Raw genomic sequence first — 21740 nt, 5'->3', positions numbered from 1 at the left:
AAGGAAGGAAGGAAGGAACAAATGCAACATGTATTTTTCTTAGGTCAACATATTAACATATTTAACTTTTGTGGTGAAAGCTTGTTTCACTGTAATTTTACCTCCACTTTTGGGTCACTTATTGCCCCCAATAATACACCAGCAGGATCCTTCAATCATGATTTCTTAGACCCACATATACAGTAACTATAATGTAAATAAAATGTCAAGCAAACAGATTACACATGATGGAATGACTGACATTTCTCTTCTAAGTACTCGACTTGTGGGTGCGGCAGCGCACTCTGCGCCTGGGATCAGAGATCTTCATCAGCAATGCCCACTGGGCCACACATGTGCACCATGCCATTCTCGCGCTACGAGCAGGGCATATATATAGCCCTGTGCAGCCCGACTGCCCCCAATTCCTTCTCTGCCGTACAGCGTACATTTTCAGCTCCAACACAGAGTGTAGGAGGGCAGGTAGTGGAACACTCATAGGGACACACATCTCAAAAGAACCTCAGCTACTGCACAGGATGAGTAACCTTCTCTTCTTCTTCAAGTTATGTCCCTATGGGTGCTCCACTTGTAGGTGACTAGAAAGCAGTGCCCCAAATGGAAGACTAGGGCTTCAGAGCAACACTTACTGCCAATGAAAAGACAGTAGGTCCTAGGAGAGTGTCTGCTGTGGTATCATGTGTAATAGTGTAGGGACGGGCAAAAGTGTCTGTTGATGCCCATGTGTCAGCTTTGCAAATGTCAGCAATGGAGACATTGAGAAAAGCTATTGGAGGGGGATCGTGAATGTGTGAAATGTATTCTAATTGCAGTAGAAGGCTATTGTGGAGTTTGTAATATAAATGTATACATTGCGGGATCCACTTGGAAAGGCATTGTTTAGAGACAGAGGTGCCTCTAGATCTTTTGGTGGTTGAGAGGAATAATCGTGGTGATTTTCAGAAAGGTTTAGTCTTGTCTAAGTAGACTGCTAATGCTCGTCTCAGGTCTAAGGTGTGTACAGTTGCCTGCTGTTGGTTACTGTGAGGCTTTAGGAAGAAGCAAGAAAGGTGCATTGGTTGATTGAGATGGAAAGATGATGGAATCTTGGGTAAAAATCTTGGATGTGGGTGTAAAAAAATGGTTACTCACCTTCTTGTAACTGTTGTTCTTCGAGATGTGTTGCTCATGTCCATTCCAAACCCACCCGCCTTCCCCTCTATCAGAGTAACCAGCAAGAAGGAACTGAGGTGGTGGTGAGTCGGCAGGGACCTATATTCACTGCCAGGAAGGCACCACTCCAGGAGGTTCCACAGCCACCTGACAGGTGCTGCTAGCGAAAAAACCTCCTAACGACTGTGTGCGTGTCATGTGGCCTAGAAGTTGAAGACATATTCTGGAAGACACCATCTCTACTACAGCTGAGAATCTGTGAGTGGTAGGACGATTCTGGCTTGTATGGCATCCAATTGTGTGCTGATGAATTCCAGGTGTTGTACCAGCATTGAAGTGGACTTTTTTAGGTTCACAAGGAGGCCTAGTTTCATAAACAGGTCCATTGTTATGCAGACAGCTCAGAGAGCGTCGGTCTTGTATGGGGCCTGGAGGAGACAAACATCCAAATATGTAAGGAAACAAAGCATTATGATCTTTAGATAGGCAGTGACTACTGCAAGAGAACACCAAAGGGACTGTCAACTGTCCAAAAGGCAGTACCTTATACTGGTAGTGGTGATCATCTATGATGAATCAGAGAAATCCCTTATGGCTGGGGTGTACTGTCATATGAAAGAATTCGTCTTGGAGGCTGAAGGCCAAAAACCAGTCCCCCTGTTCCAGTGCTGGGATAATAGTGGAGAGGGTAATCATCTTGAAACGTTGCAGTTTGACAAATTTGCTTAAATTGCCAAGGTCCAAGATGGGTCATCAGCTACCGGATTTCTTCTGGATCTAAAAGTAATGGGAGTAGAAATCCTGTCTCCTGTGTTTAAAAAGGACTGGGTCTATGGCTCCCAGTTATAGATGATTTATTTCTCCCTGTAGAATGAGTTTGTGAGAGGGGTCCCTAAAGAGGGAAGAGGATGGTGGGGCGGGACAGACAGGAAGGGGATGGAGTATCCTTCCCTTGACTATCTCTAGAACCCACTTGTCTGAGGTGACTAGTCTCCATGATGGCAACACAGAGCTAGTCAGTTGCCAAACTGGTGTGATGTCAAAGATAGTTGGAATGAGTGGAAGAATGGGAGGCTTCTTGGGGTCTCAACCATACAAAATTGTTGCTTTGGTGGGGACCCGTGAGAGGTAGCCCCAACGAGTAGGCTGTCTACGTTCGAAGTGAGCTCTTTGTTTTTTCAGCGCTGGATGTCACAGTGCTGTTAAGGCATATACTGCGGTGGTCGGGATTGTGGAGGGAGAGGATATTTCCCTGAGCATCTCTTTAGCGCTGACATGTAGATGCTGAGAGAGCACGGAGTAGCTCAGGAGTCTTCAAGGGAGTTCAGGGAATCGTCCGTGTGCTCCAAGAATAGTTTTTGGCCTTCAAAGGTTAAGTCTTCCACAGTGGTTTGTACCTCCTTAGGAAAGCCAAGATGCACATCTCATGACCACAGCAGTTGCGATGGAGTGGGTGGCGGTATCTGCAGAGTCTAACGAGGCTATAGGGCTGTACGGGCTAGGAGGTGTCCCTCGGATATTAGGGTCTGAAACTGCTCTTTCTTGGCCTTTGGAAGGTCACAACAAAGCTCCTCCAACTTGGAGTAGTTTAAGTAGCTGTATTTAGCCATCAGAGCCTTGTAGTTTGAAATTTGAAATTGGAGGGTGACTGATGAACATGCCTTGCATCCAAATAAGTCTAAGTGTTTCCAATCTCTGTCCGGATGGTTAGAATGGGTTTGGTTTTGAGGTCTCTCTCTTGCACTGCATTGACTAGAGAACTTGGGGTGGGGCACGAGAATAGAAATTCTGCATCTTTCGCCGGAATGCAGCATTTTTTGTCAGAGTGTTTGCAAGTCAGAAGAATGGACGCCAGGGTCCACAAGAGCACTTTCGTGGGGTTGAAAAGAGCCTCACTGATCGATAGTGCAATCTTGGAAGAAGAGGATGTGTGCAGAATATCAAGCAGCTTATGCTGATGATCCTTGACTTCCTCCAAAGGAATATGCAGGCAATCTGCAACCCTGTGGATTAACTCCTGAAAATGTATGAAGTTGTCTGCAATTATAGGAGGTGGAGGCATGGTAGCCTCATGATGGGAAGAGGAAAATAAATGTTATGTTGGTGGAGCTTCCTCCTCCTGTCCCTTCTCCTCAGTCGGTACCAGCAGAGGTTCAGCCTCCGGAGGGTGAGACATCGATGAAGAAGTGTATATCTCCAGCTTTGCTCCATGGGAGGTTCCCTGAACTGTGCCCTGTACATGGTCCCAGGGTCCCAATATAGCCACTGTGGGGGGAGTGGAACATGTGGATGCATCCATGGTGGTCTGTACCAAGATTGTGGACCAGATGTAGATTGTGCATAGTGAGGATGAGGAGGTGGAACTTGTATGATAGACAAGGGTGTGATGGAACCCTCCTCTTCCTCCTTATCGCTGGTGAAGGGAGGTGCCATCCTCAGGGGAGAAAAAAAAGGAGTATCATGAGACTGGAGGGAAGGTTGGAAGAGGGAGGAGGTCATATCTGAGGATAGGTGATTCAGGAGTGTCAGATACCAGCAGGTCTTTAGGTATCTGAAGTCTTGTGGAGGGGAAAAAAACATCACTGGTGCTGGTGTAAGTCTTGGTGCCGAAGGAGGAATGTGTTCCATTGAAGAGTCATTAGATGGAGCAAGAGACTTGGCCAGCACTAATGACTTGGTGGGTACTAACAGTTTCAATGGTACTGAGGGCTTCATCAGTGTCGAAAAGGATGCCAGTGCCAGCAATTTTACCAGTGCCATAGCTCCTGAAGCTGGCCTGTCTCAGTCTCCAGAGCTGAGACAGTGCCGAGGGCTGTAGGTCTGCTTGGTTAGGGTCTTTAGACCATTTCTTCTTTCCAGTACAGGAAGTACTTGTACAGGCCCTGGATCTATGTCCCCTGTCAGAGGATGCTGAGGCAACTGACCTTGCAGAGGATGGTGTTCTTGCAGACTGTGCCTCCGAGTGTGAGGAGGAAGCCCATTTCTTCTTGTCAGAAGAGATGACTTCTCTTCAAGAGACATGGGGAATGAGGATCAGCAGACGACCTGGCAGAGTGTGAGGGCCTCACAGGAGCGGAGTCTGGGTCTGGGTCCGATGCAGGTCACAGTGATTTCTCCATGAGGAGAAATTTTAACCAAATGTCTCAATCTTTTCTGGCTCTGGCTGTTATGCCATGGCATTGGGACACTTTTGTGGGACATGTCTCTCTCCCAGACAGCAAATACACTGTGGGTTGCTGTCCATTCCCAAGAAAGCGGCCCCAGAGGGGCATACCTCTTATACCCTCGGCATCTGGACATAAGGGTGAGGGAACAAAGCTTCCTGGCCTGGAAGGGTGGGAAAATGAAAACCTAAGCTACTGAAATAGCTGTAAAGGTAAAGTTAAAACAAAAAAATGGGTTTTTTTAGATTGAAGAAAGGAGAAGAAGCAGCACTAACTACGCTACAACTAACAGGTAAGGCACTAGCTACTGAGGGAACAGGAGAAGCGGACCCTGCTGTGGATTCCATCCCAGACCAAAGGCGGCAGAGAAGGAACTGAGGGCGGTCGGACTGTACAGTGTTATATACACGTCCCGCTTACAGTGCAAGAGGGGGAGGTGCATATGTGTGGTCCAACGGGCATTGTTGATGAAGATATTCAATCCCAGGTGCTGCCACACCTGCAAGCGTAGCATCCATGGGGACATTACTTGAAGAACCACTGCTCAGGAACCATTCTGAGGCCAGCTGCCAACAATGAGATCCTTCTGATCAAATAAGCCAAAGTAAAATCAGTGAGGAGACTGACCTGCTATGAAAAATTCAAACAGCTCCATATACTTCTCTTGGATATAGTTGGTGTTGAATGAAATAATAAACTGGGTGTATTTAATAGCTTTTGTCCACTTCACAAAAAAAACCAAACTGACCCTTAACATCCAGTCATTGAAGGATTTGTTGAGATAATATCCTCAATAACGGGATCTGAATCTCACCTGAACACATTCAAAATTACCCTGAAGTAATCAGTGGATGAAGTGAAAATGGAAGCCATGAAATGAAGGATCTCTGTGTTAAAAGTAGTAGCTAAGGCACTCAGGTAATAAAAGATTCCATCCTCTCCCATTCTAAATTCTGAGAAAAAAGACACTACTGTCATCACCACCTTCCCCCATCCATCTCCTGCTTATTGCTGGTTTTGGCCCCCAAAACGGAGAGCCAGATTCCTGGGAAACTATGTTAATCACAAGGAATACATACAGATGTATTCCCCTGTATGCCTCTTGTATGAGACACATATAGGCGAATACCCTTTTCCCATACAGAGGTTCCCAAAGAGGCTGGGAGGTTCTCCCAGTTCATTGTCTGAGCAATTCTCTGTTTCTTCCATCTGTATCATAAAATAAGCAATCTCCAAGCTCTCGCCTCCACCAAGAAATAGAGGCAGGGGCTGGAAATTTGAGAACTGAGTCTCAAAGAAGTATTACTTTTTTTTTAAATGAACACACTTGCTGTTCACTCCTGCCCCTCTTTAAAAAAAATGGAGTCCTTTAATATTTGAGGAGTGTGCTGGGGCATCAGAACCATCCTTTAATACATTCAGGGTATCAAACAATAAATGTTAATATTACCTTTTTCAGATCTACCAAAAGTGGTGTTGTTTCAAGAACTGAACATGGCTCTATTTTGTTGCTGAGAACAATGGGAGGTTGTTCTGTATTGATCTTTTGAAACTCCTGAAAGTACACACATCATTTAGAAAACACTAACAAAAAAAATATGTACTAAAAAGTTATTTCCTATGCTACCCCACTAAAGTGGCCAAAGAGTAAATTTTAAGGAAAGGGATTACGAGTAAGAAAAGCTACTTGCCAGTTTAAGTGCTTCTGCCTATTCCCACTAGTATAGCTCACCAAAGAAAGTGGGACTCTGCATACATTTTTCATGCGCTCAGACTTAAATGTTCTGCTGAATAGTTGCATTACCCCAATGGGCATTTCATTTCTATATGGTTTCAAAGCTGAGAGATAATGGCATGCATAATGAAAATGGGAATGTGCAGAGGCAATTTTTGAAAATCCTATTTTTTTTTTAATAATTTGCCAAAAATCTGCACACCTTTATTAAACCATGTAGACTCAGTGACCTTGCATGATTGTTTTTGTTAGATTGTGAACTAAAAACAAAAACAAAAAAGTTGTCAACATATTAAAAATCTAGGCTAACAAACGAAGTCTCCTTGTTTGTTTTCCTAACGAAAATGAAGATTTCTTCCTCTTAACTGGAAATATCTCATTTTCTTCTCCCATCCACTACACAGATTCTGGCTGCTCTTAGTTATGGTTTACAGGAACAACATCTGAGCACAAATCTGACAGAGCAGTTAATGGACAGCCCCCATGTTGTCCATTCAAATACAACTGCCACTAATAGCCTAGGGGACTGTACTTTTAAAAATATTTTATTTAAGATGACACTCTAGGGTACAGATCAACTTGCTCTCCCACTTTGAAATGGGATTTACAAGAACTCTGATACAAAAAGTTTTACCATCTTGTCTCCAGGTAAGCACCAGTGAATTCTTTGCTGAAACGTCCTAAAGTAACAATCCTTAGTCATTAAAAGTTGATATTCAAATAGAAAACTCTAAAAATTCAGTATATTTTAGAATGATGAACTAAGATTAATTTTTAAGACAAACTTTGGCTAAAAATTATGCTCTTTGGAATATACGTAAAATGTCTGCACATGTAATTTTTTTTCAGATATAAAATAACCAAAAAAGCATATGTGAATTCCAGAAGTTGCTCCCATAAGTCTATCTGAATCACATCTACCTAGAGCAAATCTACACAATTATAAAAGATTATCACATTTCAATTACACAGAAAACAGTATGAATGCCAGGATAAATGCTAACAATTAGGGTTCTGAATATGAGGGCATGATTATACATATCTTGTCTAATGATAAAGCCATTCTTGTGTCCTATTAAACTTTTTATAAGAAAGTATTTAATATATTTTAAAATAGGACTCATTTGAGAACAAATAATGTACAATTACAAGGCCATAAAGAGCTTAGTAGTGAAGTTTATACAATAAAAATATGAAGTTAAGTTTTAGAAGTACCTGCTGTTCATAATTAATATTATCAGTTTTCAAAGGATCAGGATTCAAAAACTGCAGGAGCCTGAAAAAGCGTTCAAGTATTAAATCCAACACGTATGAAACAGTGATGTCCTTTTCCAAACACCATCACAACCAGTTTTTAACTTCACTTGAAATTAGTATATATACACATTAGTATGCTGTGAAATATTTCAAATGTCTAGCATGTATGCAAAGACTTTAGATTCCCTTTAAAGAGCTGCAGAAATTCACAAGAAAACAGAAACTGTTGTTAATAATAAATCAAGATGTTCAGAATTTAATACTTGCCTTTGATCTATAACAATCAGTTAAGGGAACCATCACTCAAATCTCAATAGCTAATTTCTCAGGATAGAGAGAACTAAATCAAACTTAATCCAAGAAAAAGGGGTTTTGAAATTTCAAAAAGGGAAACAACTGACCGAGTCTGGCTTCAACTGCCAATTTCACTCATTTAGCTTTCTTTTCATGCACTTGCTATGTATTTAAAAGGAATAAGGGGGGAAATATACTTCACAAAGACCACAATGAAAAAAGTGGCTCTATCTCCTATAGTTGTTTTTTAATTATATTTTCATTTAAGGCACTAGAATAAAAATTATTGCATGAATTTACAGAGGTATACAAAAACCCTTTGTTACAAAAGACTGAAAATTCAGCTAATAAATGAGAAATGCCAATATTTACACTTAGTTGATGTTTGACTAGCTAAACTGCACCTAATTCTCGCTGTTTAAATGTAACCACTAGTTTTACTCCAAATATGAACCACCACTATCAACAAATCTCCCAAAAAGCTAAGTTCTCTTTTAATGGCCTCAAAACATTGGCTGAAAACACTTTGGGATTTGTATTATTGTTACATACAAAAACTGTTAATTAAGAAAAAAAAGACAAGAATATTTGAATCATACCTGTTTACCCGCACAGTAGGCTGTGCAGAAATATTTATATTTTCTTTAAAAGAGAAACCCACAGTTGCTCTGACAGCCTAACAAAACAAGACAAAAAATAGATACATATGTTGTCACTGCCCTGAGGAAAAGCGTTTTAGAAAATCATTATTCCGTGTGAAAAATTACACAATAAGATTGGTTTTGTTTCTAATGCAAGACCACAAGCACTTCCAGCTAAAAAAACAAAAGCTGCAATTAACCAATAACAGCCACAGTAAGACAAGACAAAGTTAATTTCACATTTTTGAAAGACTAGAACAGACAATAGATTAAGAAAAGCAACAGAAATAATTTGTTTCAGAATTAAGAGAAGATGCAAACAGATTAATAATTCACACCAACATTATCAGAACACTGAAGATATTTTAAAAAATTAGACATTCACACTATTGCAGTTAAAAAAGCTTAAACACCAAATAATCTAGAAATTAATCAGTTATCATACCATCACCAGCCTTAAAAGGACATACTCACCCAAAGTACAGGTGGCTTCACAAAATGGGATGCCTGTCCTCAAATCCCCTGAGTATTTTTGTGGCTTTAAAATCAAATTATCCTATTTTAAAGTATTTCCCCATGATACTGTGTGAAAGATCCACACAAAAGAACAAGGGAAACAGACTGACTATATAAAGAAACAGTGAAATTGATTACGCATGAAGTGCTGTAATATGCTACCTATCGGGGTAGCAAGAAGTTTTTCTGACAGAATAAATTAGCGCCCTTTTAACTCTGTTCCTTACCCTTGACTGCCATTTCACATCAAATTTTCAAATGTGTGCTACAACTTCATGGCTGCACATGCACAGGGAAACAGACTGCGTATGTACATACAAAACAGAAGTTCAAGTGACAGAGTCTATGAGCCTAGAGACCCCTCTCTTGACAAGTGTAAAACAGCTGAAGATTCAAGCAAGCCAGCCCTCCAAAAACTCTGATTTGGGGAAAATTTGAATGTTGATTTGAGATGCAATTATTCAAGCTACTACTATATATAATGTATTAGGTGCTGTACTCTTCACTGTTACACATTACAAATCATTCAGTATTTTCATTATAATGGAATGGAGAGTATGCTTATAAAATTTGCAGATGACACCAAGCTGCAAGAAGTTGCAAACACTTTGGAGGGTAGGATTAGAATTCAAAACAACCTTGACAAATTGGAGAAAGGCTCTGGATTCAACAAGAAGAAATTCAATAAAGATAAGTGCAAAGTATTTCACGTAAGAAGGGAAAATCAAATGCATAACTACAAAATGGGAAATAACTGGTTAGGCAGTAGTACTACTGAAAAGGATCTAGATGTTACAGTAGATCACAAATTGAATATGAGTCAACAATGTGATGCAGCTGCAAAAAAGACTAATATTCTGGAGGGTATTAACAAGAGTTATATGTAAGACCAGGGAAGTAAACTGTCCCACCCTACTCAGCACTGGTGAGGCTTCAGCTGGAAAACTATGTATAATTCTGGGTGCCACACTTTAGGAAAGCTGTGGACAAATTGGAGAGAGTCCAGAGGAAAGCAACAAAATGGTAAAAGGTTTAGAATACCTGACCTATAAGGAAATGTTAAGAATACTAGGCATGTTTACTCTTGATAAAAGAAGACTGAGAAGGGCCTGATAACTACCTTCAGATATGTTAAGGGAAGCTACAAAGGGGACAGTGATCACTTGTTCTCCATGTCCATTGAAAGTAGGATAAGTGGTAATGAGTTCAATCTGCAGCAAAGGAGATTTTTGTTAGATATTAGGAAAAAATTTCTAACTAACTATAGCAGTAGTTAAACTCTGGAATAGGCTTCCAAGGGAGTTTGTGGAATCCCCATCATTGGAGGCTTTTTAAAAACATGTTGGACTAACACCTGCCAGGGATGGTCTCGGTGTTTACTTGGTGCTGTCAACAGAGCAGGGGACTGGACTTGACTACTCTAGGTCCTTTACAGAGCTACATTTCTATGATTTTATGTAATTTATCTGGCACGGTTTTAATTTAGTACTAATATAAGCAACTGCAGAGGAAATAAATGAACTTTACATTAAAGAGCACTTCTGAACATCAACACATTTTATGCAAATTTTAATTTCAAGTTATTTTTGAAAGATGGCATGCAATACTTACAGACTCGGTTGTTCCATTAAAAGCAGGTGCAGCAATTTTTCTGCATGTCTTTTCAAGAAAAGAATTAGAAGCATCACCACCTAGAGGACGCATATGATTATACTTTACAACCACAACTACAGCTACTATAATAGCTCTCAAAAATATATTTTTGTTTTTATTATTAAAAATCACCATATGTATATGAAACCATACATGGTCTATAACAGGGCTATAAAGCTATAAAGAAACTCAAAAAGCAAAATTTCCTAATTAATTGTATAAAATCTTAAAGACATTTAGCTACTTTTATGAAGAGTGGGCATACTTCTAAAGCTTGTATAGTATCCACAGGGCAGTGCATGCACTTTTAAAAATTTTGGACCACCATGTCTACACTGCAATAAAAAAACCTGTGGTTGGCCCATGCCAGATTACTTGGGCTCGCGGGGCTCAAGCTAAGGGGCTGTATAACTGCAGTGTAGACATCCAGGCTTGGGCTGCAGCCTGAGCTTTAGGACCCTCCTACCTCCCAGAGTCCTATAGCCTGGGCTCCATTCCAGGCCCAAATCTCTTCACTGCAATTAAACTGCCCCTTAGCCTGAGCCCCACGACCCAAGTCAGCTGGCACGGGCCAGCTGCGGGTTCTTAATTGCAATGTAGATATACTCTAGAGCAGGGGTCTGCAACCTTTGGCACACAACCCATCAGAGTAATCTGCTGGTGGGCTGCAAGACATTTTATTTACGTTGACCATCCGCAGGCATGGCTCCCCGCAGCTCCCAGTGGCTGTGGTTTGTTGTTCCCGGCCAATGGGAGTTGCTGGAAGCAGTGGCCAGCATGTCCCTGAGGCCTGTGCCACTTCCTGCAGTTCCCATTGTCCGGGAACAGTGAACCGCAGCCACTGGGAGCTGCAGGGGGCCGTGCCTGCTGACGGTCAACATAAACAAACTATCTCACGGCCCGCCAGCAGATTACTCTGATGGGCCATGTGCCAAAGGTTGCTGATCCCTGTTCTAGAGGGTCTGATATTTATAGGAGCTTAGCTTCCACAGCTCCCCTTCACTTAAAATTGCCAATAGTAATATTTACAGTATAAATACTTGAACATATTAACCTTTATTTTAAAAATATTACAAAATTCTAAAGTTATTTAGCTACTACTAGTAGTGAACAATTTCAGTGCAATCAATGGTTAGGCGCAATCAAGACTAGGAGAGCTGAAGCAGAAATCAACATTGCAACTGTGAATAAGAAATGAGGTAGGACATAAGAATGGCCATACTGGCTCAGACCAATGGTACATCTAGCCCAATATCCTATCTTCTGTCAGTGACTGGTACCAGATGCTTTACATGGAATGAAGAGAACAAGGCAATTTATCGAGTGATGCATCCCCAGTCATCCAGTCCCAGTTTCTGGCAACAACAGGCCACAAAGGGCCTTAAAAGTGAAGACAAGAAGGTTTGCGCAGAAATCAGAGTGATGATCAGTTGCAAGAAACAGAAGCACAAGATAGGATTATTGAACAGTGATGGTTTCAGGAGAGCAGAGAAAAGAATGAACGAACTTATGATATAATTCAGCAAGGTCCCAGGACTTCCTCCTCCAAAGGTAATCAGTGAAACTAGTAATGAAGACAAGGGGAGAGACAGCAAAAGCTGGAAACTGGTAAGGCAGACAGAGAAATGGGACAAAAAGAAAAAGCTGAAGTTGGAAAAACAGTTACTGTTGAAGACACTTATCCAAGGATTTTTGTTATGTAAACTTTGTGCATTATCAAGCTTCCACATTTTTTAAGCAGATGGCCCTGCATGTATTTCATATAACATTCTATTACTTGTGCTCCTGAAGATTCTAGTGTCTTTGGACTGTAAACACATGTAGCCTAAAAAGAGACCTGAACACCTCACATTATACTAGAGATACAAAGTGCCCATTTCCTGATCTCAGGAACAAGATCCTGCAAACTTTTAAACCTAGAAGACTGCTACTATTTCACTAGAATTAACAAGGGGACTGAGTTGTGTTAAGGTGAAAAGAGTGGTTTTTGGAATAGAAATTATGTCACCCAGTGCAACCAACACAGAAGTTATGTCAATATAGTGCAGAGTTAACGTCCCACTCCATTTTTTGGAAACTATACTGAGCTTCAGAAGGAGTAAGTATACATTGTACTCACTTGTTTCAAGATTATTGTGTACCTTCCCCTGCATTAACATTGGCCAAAGAGCAAGTGCAGGACTGATCACTTTCTCTGGAGAAGACTTCAGACTTAATGAGGACCACGGCTTTTGACTTTTGGCAGAATTAACTGTGTTTTCTTTGGTCATCACATAACGAGCAAAGTTCTTTGCAACGAGATCATCATTAACACATACCTACAAAACAACATTTCCTAAACATGAAGTACAAAGAGGTAATCAATTGAAAATTCACAATGCATATTTGGAATAGAGTTAAAGATTTGCATGCCACAGCATAGCAATGAAAATGAGCCAAGGTCTATTTGTGGACATTTTCAGCAGAATATCCTTTTAACAGCAAAACAAAAAGGGAAATTCATTTCTAGTAGTTAGCATGTTGGCGCTTTAGTGTGCAGTTCTACTCTGAAAATTAACTTTGCAAAATTAACATTATGGGGTTCATGCTTACTGTCACTCACTAAATTCTGCAGCAAATGTGCTCAGTCCACATACAATGGTTTTCTTCTGTGAGCCCTGAAAGCTCATTGTGACTGGAAAGTCAAGCTGATTTCTTTCCTTCTCATACATCACTAACAGCAATGGCAGGCCAAACTATGTTTGTGCAACCCTGCTGTCTTCAAATGTCATCACTAGTTACTACCACAGCCTCCATTGGTTTCAATGATATTGCTCAGGCATAACTAATTGGAAATTAACAAGCAATTATTTGAAAGTGCACAAGAGGGAATGTAATCCAGCTCATTCATTCAGCTTTACCTTGGTAACCAAAATAGTAAAAAATATATTTTAGTCACTAATGTAACCAAATATTATGATGAATACATGCAAGAATATGCAAACTCAGGAGAATCTGCCAAAAAGCCAACTCACCTCTCTTGTCACAGAGGGTTACTGTTGCAAAGCAGTGGACTTAAAGCTATTGCAAGTTTGTGGCTTAACTTAACAGGTTAGCAGTCTAAAGTAAGTGAAAACAGACAGCATGGAAAGTACTTAAGGCCAACATGGGTACATAATTCAGATACTGACATTCATATTTAGACACCTAAACTGCAGCAGACTGATTCTCTCAGTTACTGAGAGCTCCAATTCCCATTGAAGTTAATGAGAGAAGTATTCTCAGCTAGATAAATGACAAGCATGATTAAAAAAAACCAGCACTAAAGGCAGCACAAAAGGTACCTAAAAAAAGGTTAAATTTCTAAAGAATGGGCAAACAGTCAGAGAGCCAACATTTTATTTTAGAAGAACCTGTTTGGCCTCCCAAAAAGACATCACATTGAAACACTTTGTGTATATCAATCACACATTTACAATTTTCCCTCCTGCACTCTGTTTCAGTAGTAGCCCCATGAAGTATCAAGCCAGGTCAGAAACTATGCATTTTGATTCATAAAGAGGCAGATGCTCATTTGAACAATTATTTAAAAGTTAAGTATTTCCTTCCCCACCCTACACACACAAAACCACAAAGGGGGCTATATGTTCAAAACTATTCCATGTAAAACTGTAAGTGTTTTTCCCAAGTTAGCCATTTTTGGCATAACTGATAAACAAAATACATCTCTACCTCGATATAACGCTGTCCTTGGGAGCCAAAAAATCTTACCGCGTTATAGGTGAAACCACGTTAAATCAAACTTGCTTTGATCCACCGGAGTGCGCAGCCCCGCCCTCAAGGAGCACTGCTTTACCGCATTATATCCTAATTCGTGTTATATTGGGTCGCGTTATATCGGGGTAGAGGTGTATTTCTTACAGTTCTGAAAAATGCACTTTATTCACTCTCCTATAAATCAAAAATGGCTGAAGGATTTTTGCACTGAAACAAAGAATTAAAAACTTTTCAGGTAGCTATGAGCACCAGGGACTTACAATAGCTCATCCAGAATTAAAAACACTTGATTCTCAATAAACTGATCACATACTAATGTGACCACAGCGACTTGCAAAATACTGTATGAGCATAGATCTGCAGATGGACAGATTTGTAAGTGTGAGATACTTTACCTTTTCATCGTTTATTGTTACATAAAGATAAACATCAAAATTGTCATCTTCTATAGCACATAACTTCGCCTCAATCTGGGTGGTTCCTAAGTGTAATAAAACAGAAGCACCAAAAAACATTAAAGGAGGAAAAATATTCAATACCTAAATAATTCCCCATCATAGATTTCTTCCAATGTTGTCATTGCTTCTTTCTATACTAGGATTAAAGCAATTTCATTAAGACGTATACATAGGTGTATTTAAAGGACTGCCATATCGTAGCAGAGTCAAAAACGTCAGTTGATACCCAACTGCAGCCATGTTTTTGCAATATATTAATTGGTTTCATACTAATTTTGTAAACTAAATCTAATTAGAAATATGTCCATGTATCCAAATAAGATAACTGATGGATCACAATCTGTACTATAAATTTGGAACAGAGAAGTTTTAGTCCCTCAAGGCATCTCTATTATACGCACAACTATCTCCCCACAAGGATGCTATTGCACGTAATTTACTTCCTTTCAGAGCCTGAGTAACTTCAGAGTGGCCTTCGCCCAATACTGTATATCAACTGTAACTAATCCATTATTTATACTGGGGCTGTCAAGCAATTAAAAAAATATATCAATCGCGATTAATTGTGCAATTAAAAAAATTAATCGCACTGTTAAAGAATAGAATACCATTTAAATATTTTTTATGTTTTCTACATTTTCAAATATATTGATTTCAATTACAACACAGAATACAAAGTGTAAAGTGCTCACTTTATATTATTTTATTACAAATATTTGCACCGTAAAAAACAAACTTTTTTTCAATTCACCTAATACAAATAATGTAGTGCAATCTCTTTAACATGAAAGTTGCACTTACAAATGTAGAATTATGTACAAAACAACAACTGCACTCAAAAATAAAACAATGAAAAATTTTAGAGTCTGCATGTCCACTCCATCCTACTTCTTTTTCAGCCAATCCCTCAGACAAACAAGTTTGTTCACATTTGCAGGAGATAATGCTGCCCACTTCTTGTTTATAACGTTACCTAAAAGCGACACCAGGTGTTTGCATGGCACAGTTGTAGTTGGCATTGCAAGATATTTACGTGTCAGATGCGCTGAAGATTCATGTAAAAGCAGCAAAGAATCCTGTGGCACCTTATAGACTAACAGACGTTTTGCAGCATGAGCTTTCGTGGGTGAACGCCCACTTCGTCGTCTTGCATCCGATGAAGTGGGCATTCACCCACGAAAGCTCATACTGCAAAACGTCTGTTAGTCTATAAGGTGCCACAGGATTCTTTGCTGCTTTTACAGAACCAGACTAACGCGGCTACCTCTCTGAAGATTCATATGTCCCTTTATGCTTCAACCACCATCCCAAGGGACATGGAAGCATGAAGGGGCATATGAATATTTAGTTTATCTGGCACGTAAATTCCTTGCAATGCCAGCTACAAAAGTGCCATGTAAATGCCTGGTCTCACTTTCAGGTGATGCTGTAAATAAGAAGCAAGCAGCAGTATCTCCTCTAAATGTAAACAAACTTGTTTGTCTTAGCGATTGGCTGAACAAGAAGTTGGACTGAGTGGACTTGTAGCTAAAGTTCTACATTGTTTTGGTTTTTTTGAGTGCAGTTATGTAACAAAAAAAATCTACATTTGTTTTTTAAGTTGCACTTTCATGATAAAAATATTGCATTATGGTACTTGTATGAGGTGAATTGAAAAACACTATTTTATCATTTTTACAATGCGAATATTTGTAATAATAAATAATATAAAGTGAGCACTTTACACTTTGTATTCTGTCGTAATTCAAATCAATATATTTAAAAATGAAGAAAAGCATCCAAAACTATGTAATAAATTTCAATTGGTATTCTACTGTTTAACAGCGCAATTAAAAGTGTGATTAATCACGACTCATTTTTTATTGAGATTTTTTTTTGCGTTAATCGTGCGAGTTAACTGCGATTAAATCGACAGCCCTAATTTATACTAGTAGATACCAAAATCTCCACTGATTGCCTAAAACACTCGAAAGCCTTTTATTATTGCCTTTTTCTAGCACATCAATTACTAGGTTTGTATTATTTCCAGTGACAGACTGGGGATATATGTCTGTGTCACACTGTGAACACCATTTTGGATTGTAACCTTCACTGCGACCTTCACTTTGCATTGTAATCTCCAAATTGAGTCATCACATGACACCAAGGTGGTGCAGAAAACCAGACTAATCCTGACACGGTCAGCCTAGTTTGGTCAATGTGTGCTCATGCTATGGTGTGGGACACCCTAACAGAGGGTTAACAAGAGAACTGTTAAGGGTCATCAACCCTGTCTCTCAACTACCAGCCTATCCATGAGTTCAATAAAAGGGCTGCAGTTCCTCAGCCAGGATCACATGGGAAAGTTTAAAAAGATGGCTGCATTGCTAAGAAAGAGGTCGCCCACCACCACATGCAAGCAGACCACGCTATACAAAGGGAAGACCAACAGGGCTGCAAGACCTAAGGACATAGACCAGACTTCAGGACTCTCAGTAGGGATGAGATGAGACTGGGGGACAACATTCACGACTGTCTTAATTTTCCAGAGATCTGTAACTCATGTGCTTTGTTAAGTGTAAAGTGTGTGTGTTGAGAACTTGCTTTGCTAAACCTGTGTTCCTTGCCTTCCTGTCACGTTGTCCCTGAAAGGATTAACTGAGAAACCAAAGCTCCCATAGCCAGTTGTGGATAAGTGCCTAACTGTCTGGGAGCTCAGGAGGGCTGTGGCACTGGTTCTGGGGTCTAAGGCAGCCAGACTATGAGGTCCTACTTCGCAAGAAGGGGGTTGAAACGGGCATTGCACCCAGGAGTATGCCTCAGGCCCCTAGAGCTAGGAACAGCAACCAATCACTAACCAGACTAATCCTGACACGGTCAGCCTAGTTTCCAGCAGATCTTAGAAACATTCAGGGCCCAGGATTCGGGTCCTTTTATAACAGACTGATGCCCAACTAGAGAGGCAGACAGGACAAAATTGTAACACTTCCTATAACAAGTTAACCAGCTGTTCATTTTGATTTCTCCGTGTCATTTCCACAACATTCTTGGTTTTAACTGTATTTTTCTTTACCTTTTAGAAGATTTTGGAAGTACTGAATAGCAGCGCTGTCCCATCTCTTTGCAGGTCTAGAAAGATATAAACAAGATCAATTATCTCACTTTAGCATAAAACAGGTGATTTTTCACACAACGCTATTTTATATGGTAGTACACTTGAATGAAATTATGAAAAATATTTTAACAGCTAAATCAATTATAGCATACTACCAAGGATGGCAGTGGAAGCACCATCACTGGAAAAAACAAAGAACAGATTAGATACAATATAATAGGAATACTTCAAGAAGTTTACTACACTGTGCATGAGTTCAGTCTAGTTGATCACAGCTACGTTTTCCAGCTCTACCATCAAGAGGAATTGCACATTACTGATTTAGAATTGCTGAACACAATTCTGTCCATTGATTGTATATTAGTAAAAGACAAAACACGTTGGTCTATACCCTCAAAGAAACTGAAGGAAAGTTAGTCTCCAAAAAACAGAACAGGCAATTAAATTGTAAGAGCACATTAATTACTTTTAATTAAATAAACATGTGAAATAATGTTTAACAGGTGTGACAAAAGTCTCCTACAGAGTCCACAATTTAATGCAACATGAATCCTTGTTAAAATATTTTAAGGGTCTAAAAAAATAAAAAAGCACACCATTTAATAGCTCCTTATTTAAGTTGTGAATGCCTTATCACCTCCTACTTCCTATACAGATGGCCCATAACAACACCTGATACACATATAATGTAACTTAAGTTACATATATTCCCTCTTCCAAACCAAACCAAACAGAATACTACCAAACAAACCACTTGGGTCAGCCTTGTGTTAGTACTTTATACTGAGTTGGTTTCCTGCTGTTGATCATTTGCTAAGCAGGGACCTTATCCTGTGCTACTTCAGTCATTCAGAGCTTTGGGCACATGATCACACCCAAGGCCACCAGGAACTGAAGTGTTTTTACTACTCAAGAACAAGCTCTCTCACAAAGGAATCCTATCCAGTCCTTTGCAACCGAAAAAAATAGCAGCCATTGCACAAGTGGTACAGACATATAGCAATGCCAAAATCCAATAGCAATCCCAAAGACCCTACTAAGGAGGAAAAAAAAAACTATCAAAAGGTGGATTATAAAAATTAATTTCTTTTTTTCCACAATTAAGCTGTGCATTTAAGTAGAAAATGTATTACTAATTTTGCATACAGTACACTGTATTTCTCTGAAGCCATACTTACACTATTTCTGCAGCATCTTCACAGAGATCTATACGCAACGTGACTGGCTTTGTGCAGTACAGTCTAAACTTTTTCGCTCTATATGGGAGTTGCATAAATGCTTCCACTGCAACCCGAATGCTTAACAGTGAAAAAAAGTTTTAAACATAATTAGATGTAGCAACCTGATACAAAACTCTATTCACTACACATTCTAGGGCACAGCAGCGCTCCCATGTCCCATCCCACTGCAGTTGACATCACAGTGTTAAGAAACCAATTGGCAGTTGAAAAAGCAGGAAATCTTGTTTTCTTCTTCCAGTCTAAGAATAACAACTGTGTGTGAGAGGATAAGATCTTAGTTCTAAAATCTTGAAGGGACACAGTGACTAAAAATAATCAGTTCAGTTTACAAACCTACAAATAATACTTCCTTTGATTAATAAGAAGTTAGGTTTAAATGCAAAACATGTTTTGGTAAATATTTTTTCTTCTGTATCCAGCACATTTATGGTAGTTTTATTCATTAAAAAAATTAAATGTTTTTGTGCATTTTAACTGAATTTCCTTCAAAATAGAGCTTGACACACAAATACAAAAATTATCATTCACCATTTTCTAACATAATGAAGTAAAAATTAAGAATCTGAATAAATGTAAATTAAGCTATATAATTGCTCAAATAAATGTGTATACATGTAGCGTATCCATCTAGTTAGGAAAAAGGAGCACCAAATTTAGTATAAAGGCTATATTTAGTTGCAAATCAATATGTTTTAAATGGTTACCGAGCAAGGAGACTCAGTTTTTCTTTAGGAAATAACTAAAAAGTCCAAATGCAAAACATAGTTTAGATCAGGGTAGGCAAACTTTTTGGCCCGAGGGTCACATTGGGATTGCAAAACTGGATAGAAGGCCAGGGAAGGAAGGCTGTGCCTCCCTAAACAGCCTGGCCCCCGCCCCCTATCCACCCCCTCCCACTTCTTGCCCCCTGACTGCGCCCCTCAGAACCCCAGACCTATCCAACCCCGCCCCCCCACTGCTCCTTGTCCCCTAACTGCCTCCACCTGGGACCCCCCCGCCCCTCACTGCTGCCTGGGACCCTACCCCCTATCCAACCCCCCTGCTCCCAGTCCCAACCCCATCCAAACCCCTGCCCCCTGACAGGCCCCCTGGGACCCTATGCCTATCCAACCCTCCCTGCCAGGCAACTTCACACTGCCTTGTCTGCAGGCAGGTTCCCGGACAATGGGAGTTGAGGGGGTGGCGCTTGGGGCAGGGACAGGGTTCGGAGCCCCTGGGCTGTCCCTACGCGTAGGTCCTGGAGGGCGGACATGCCACTGCTTCCAGAAGCTGTGCGGAGCCATGGCATGTGTGGAGCGGGGCAAGTCCCCGACCCCACTCCCTGCCTGGAGCAGAGCAAGCCCCAGACCCCACTCCCCAGTGGGGGCTCAAGGGCCGGATTAAAATGTCTGATGGGCCAAATGTGGCCCATGGGCCATAGTATGCCCACCCCTGTCCTAGAGGAATGAACAAGTCATTGAACTGAACTAGCTGAACAAACTGAAATTAAGAAAATATTCTCTTTGCACCTGCATAAGTATCTGCTGTCAAAAGCTGGTTTAACACTTAGCAAACCCCATTTCCAAGTGCTTAGTCTGTGAATTCTACCATATCAGTTGACTTTCCTTAAAACTTGGCAGTAAATAAGTAGTGCTTAATATTATTTTTATTATTTAAATTATTGTAATAGGTTACGGTAAGTTTACACCTTCATATAGGTTGTCAATTTCAAATTTAGTTTTAAATACGTTTTTTAAAACATAAACCTGTTTTCTAATTTAAATTTAAAAAATCCTTTTAAAAAAAACAACATTGATTTTATGCATCCTTTCTAGGAGACACATTGCCTCGTTAGCCAATGGCAATCTTGTTTTATTTTTCTCTCCAATAGAAAATTGAAGATGTGGAAGCCAGTTACTGCTAGCTCCACCAGCCACAAGCACAGAACAGATTTATTTCTGAAATCAGTATCACTAAAGTGCGCTTGTTAAGGAAAGTAGCTGTACCCTAGTTTCACCTCCACCCAACCAATCTGAAGACATTGAACAGCCCTCCCCCTCACCCAAAAAAAAACCTACAGCTTTAATACTTCCTCCAGTTTCTGAGGCCAAAGGGAGCATGCTGCAGAGATGTTGCTCGCTTCCTTGGTATTTGGAGGCTTTTTCACCCAATTTGATCCCTTCTGCACCAAAGAAGGTTCTTTTCGTGAATACTGGTGCATTTTTTTAGGCTATGTCTACATGGCATACCACTGGCAGAGCACAGGATATGCATCGCCATACACTGCAATGAAAAGCAAGCTGCATCCACACTGCAGTGTCTAGCGTAGCTACTCTCCTCAGTTTAAGGCTCCGGTGGGGGAAAGCAGTGGAAAAGGCTCTGGAAACTCCCTTGCCTTTCACTGCAATGAGGAAAGGTTCTAGCCTGAGGGCATGGGAGGGACTGGCAGAGAGGAAAGGCTCCAGCAGCTGGGAGCTGCTGGTGGAGCCTTTCCTGACTGCCCATGTCTTTCACTGCATGAGGAAAGGCTCCAGCCAGGGGAAAGGGGCAGTGGGGAAAGGCTCCAACCTGCTGCCAGTCTTTCCCAGTGGCAGGGAAAGGCTCTGGTAACTCCCTGTGGAAGGAAAAGACTTTCAGTGAGACGCTACCCTGCTAAAAATAGTAATGTAGATGGGAGAGGCACTGTTTGAGTGTGTAGAGAGCCCTGTAGGGTACATATCCTAAGGGTTAAAACATGTCTTTACTCACCTCAGCAGCACCTCACCATCTACACTGCTATTTATACCTATGCTCCAGGGTC

The 21740-nt window shown here is 40.4% G+C and overlaps 1 protein-coding gene across 11 annotated transcripts in view; it reads right to left on the bottom strand.

The window, feature by feature from the left end:
* The window catches only part of TDRD12 (tudor domain containing 12), a 161779-nt gene that overhangs the window by 130753 nt on the left and 9286 nt on the right, over positions 1–21740 (bottom strand). For 10 of the 11 annotated variants that reach the window (XM_039503492.1, XM_039503494.1, XM_039503497.1 and 7 more), the window contains 8 exons: positions 18899–19018; positions 17679–17734; positions 14564–14649; positions 12532–12730; positions 10371–10450; positions 8202–8278; positions 7267–7327; positions 5767–5871 (listed from right to left, as the gene is read on the bottom strand). In XM_039503492.1, the coding sequence (XP_039359426.1) occupies positions 5767–5871; positions 7267–7327; positions 8202–8278; positions 10371–10450; positions 12532–12730; positions 14564–14649; positions 17679–17734; positions 18899–19018 (784 nt within the window). Of the gene's footprint in view, positions 1–5766; positions 5872–7266; positions 7328–8201; positions 8279–10370; positions 10451–12531; positions 12748–14563; positions 14650–17678; positions 17735–18898; positions 19019–21740 lie in introns of those variants that run through there. The other variant, XM_039503501.1, reaches the window with a different exon arrangement.

Source organism: Mauremys reevesii, linkage group 16, assembly GCF_016161935.1.
Source record: "Mauremys reevesii isolate NIE-2019 linkage group 16, ASM1616193v1, whole genome shotgun sequence".
Classification (NCBI taxonomy): domain Eukaryota; kingdom Metazoa; phylum Chordata; order Testudines; family Geoemydidae; genus Mauremys; species Mauremys reevesii.
The sequence above is the reverse complement of the archived record's forward strand: the minus strand, read 5'-3'. Positions and strand labels throughout refer to the sequence as shown.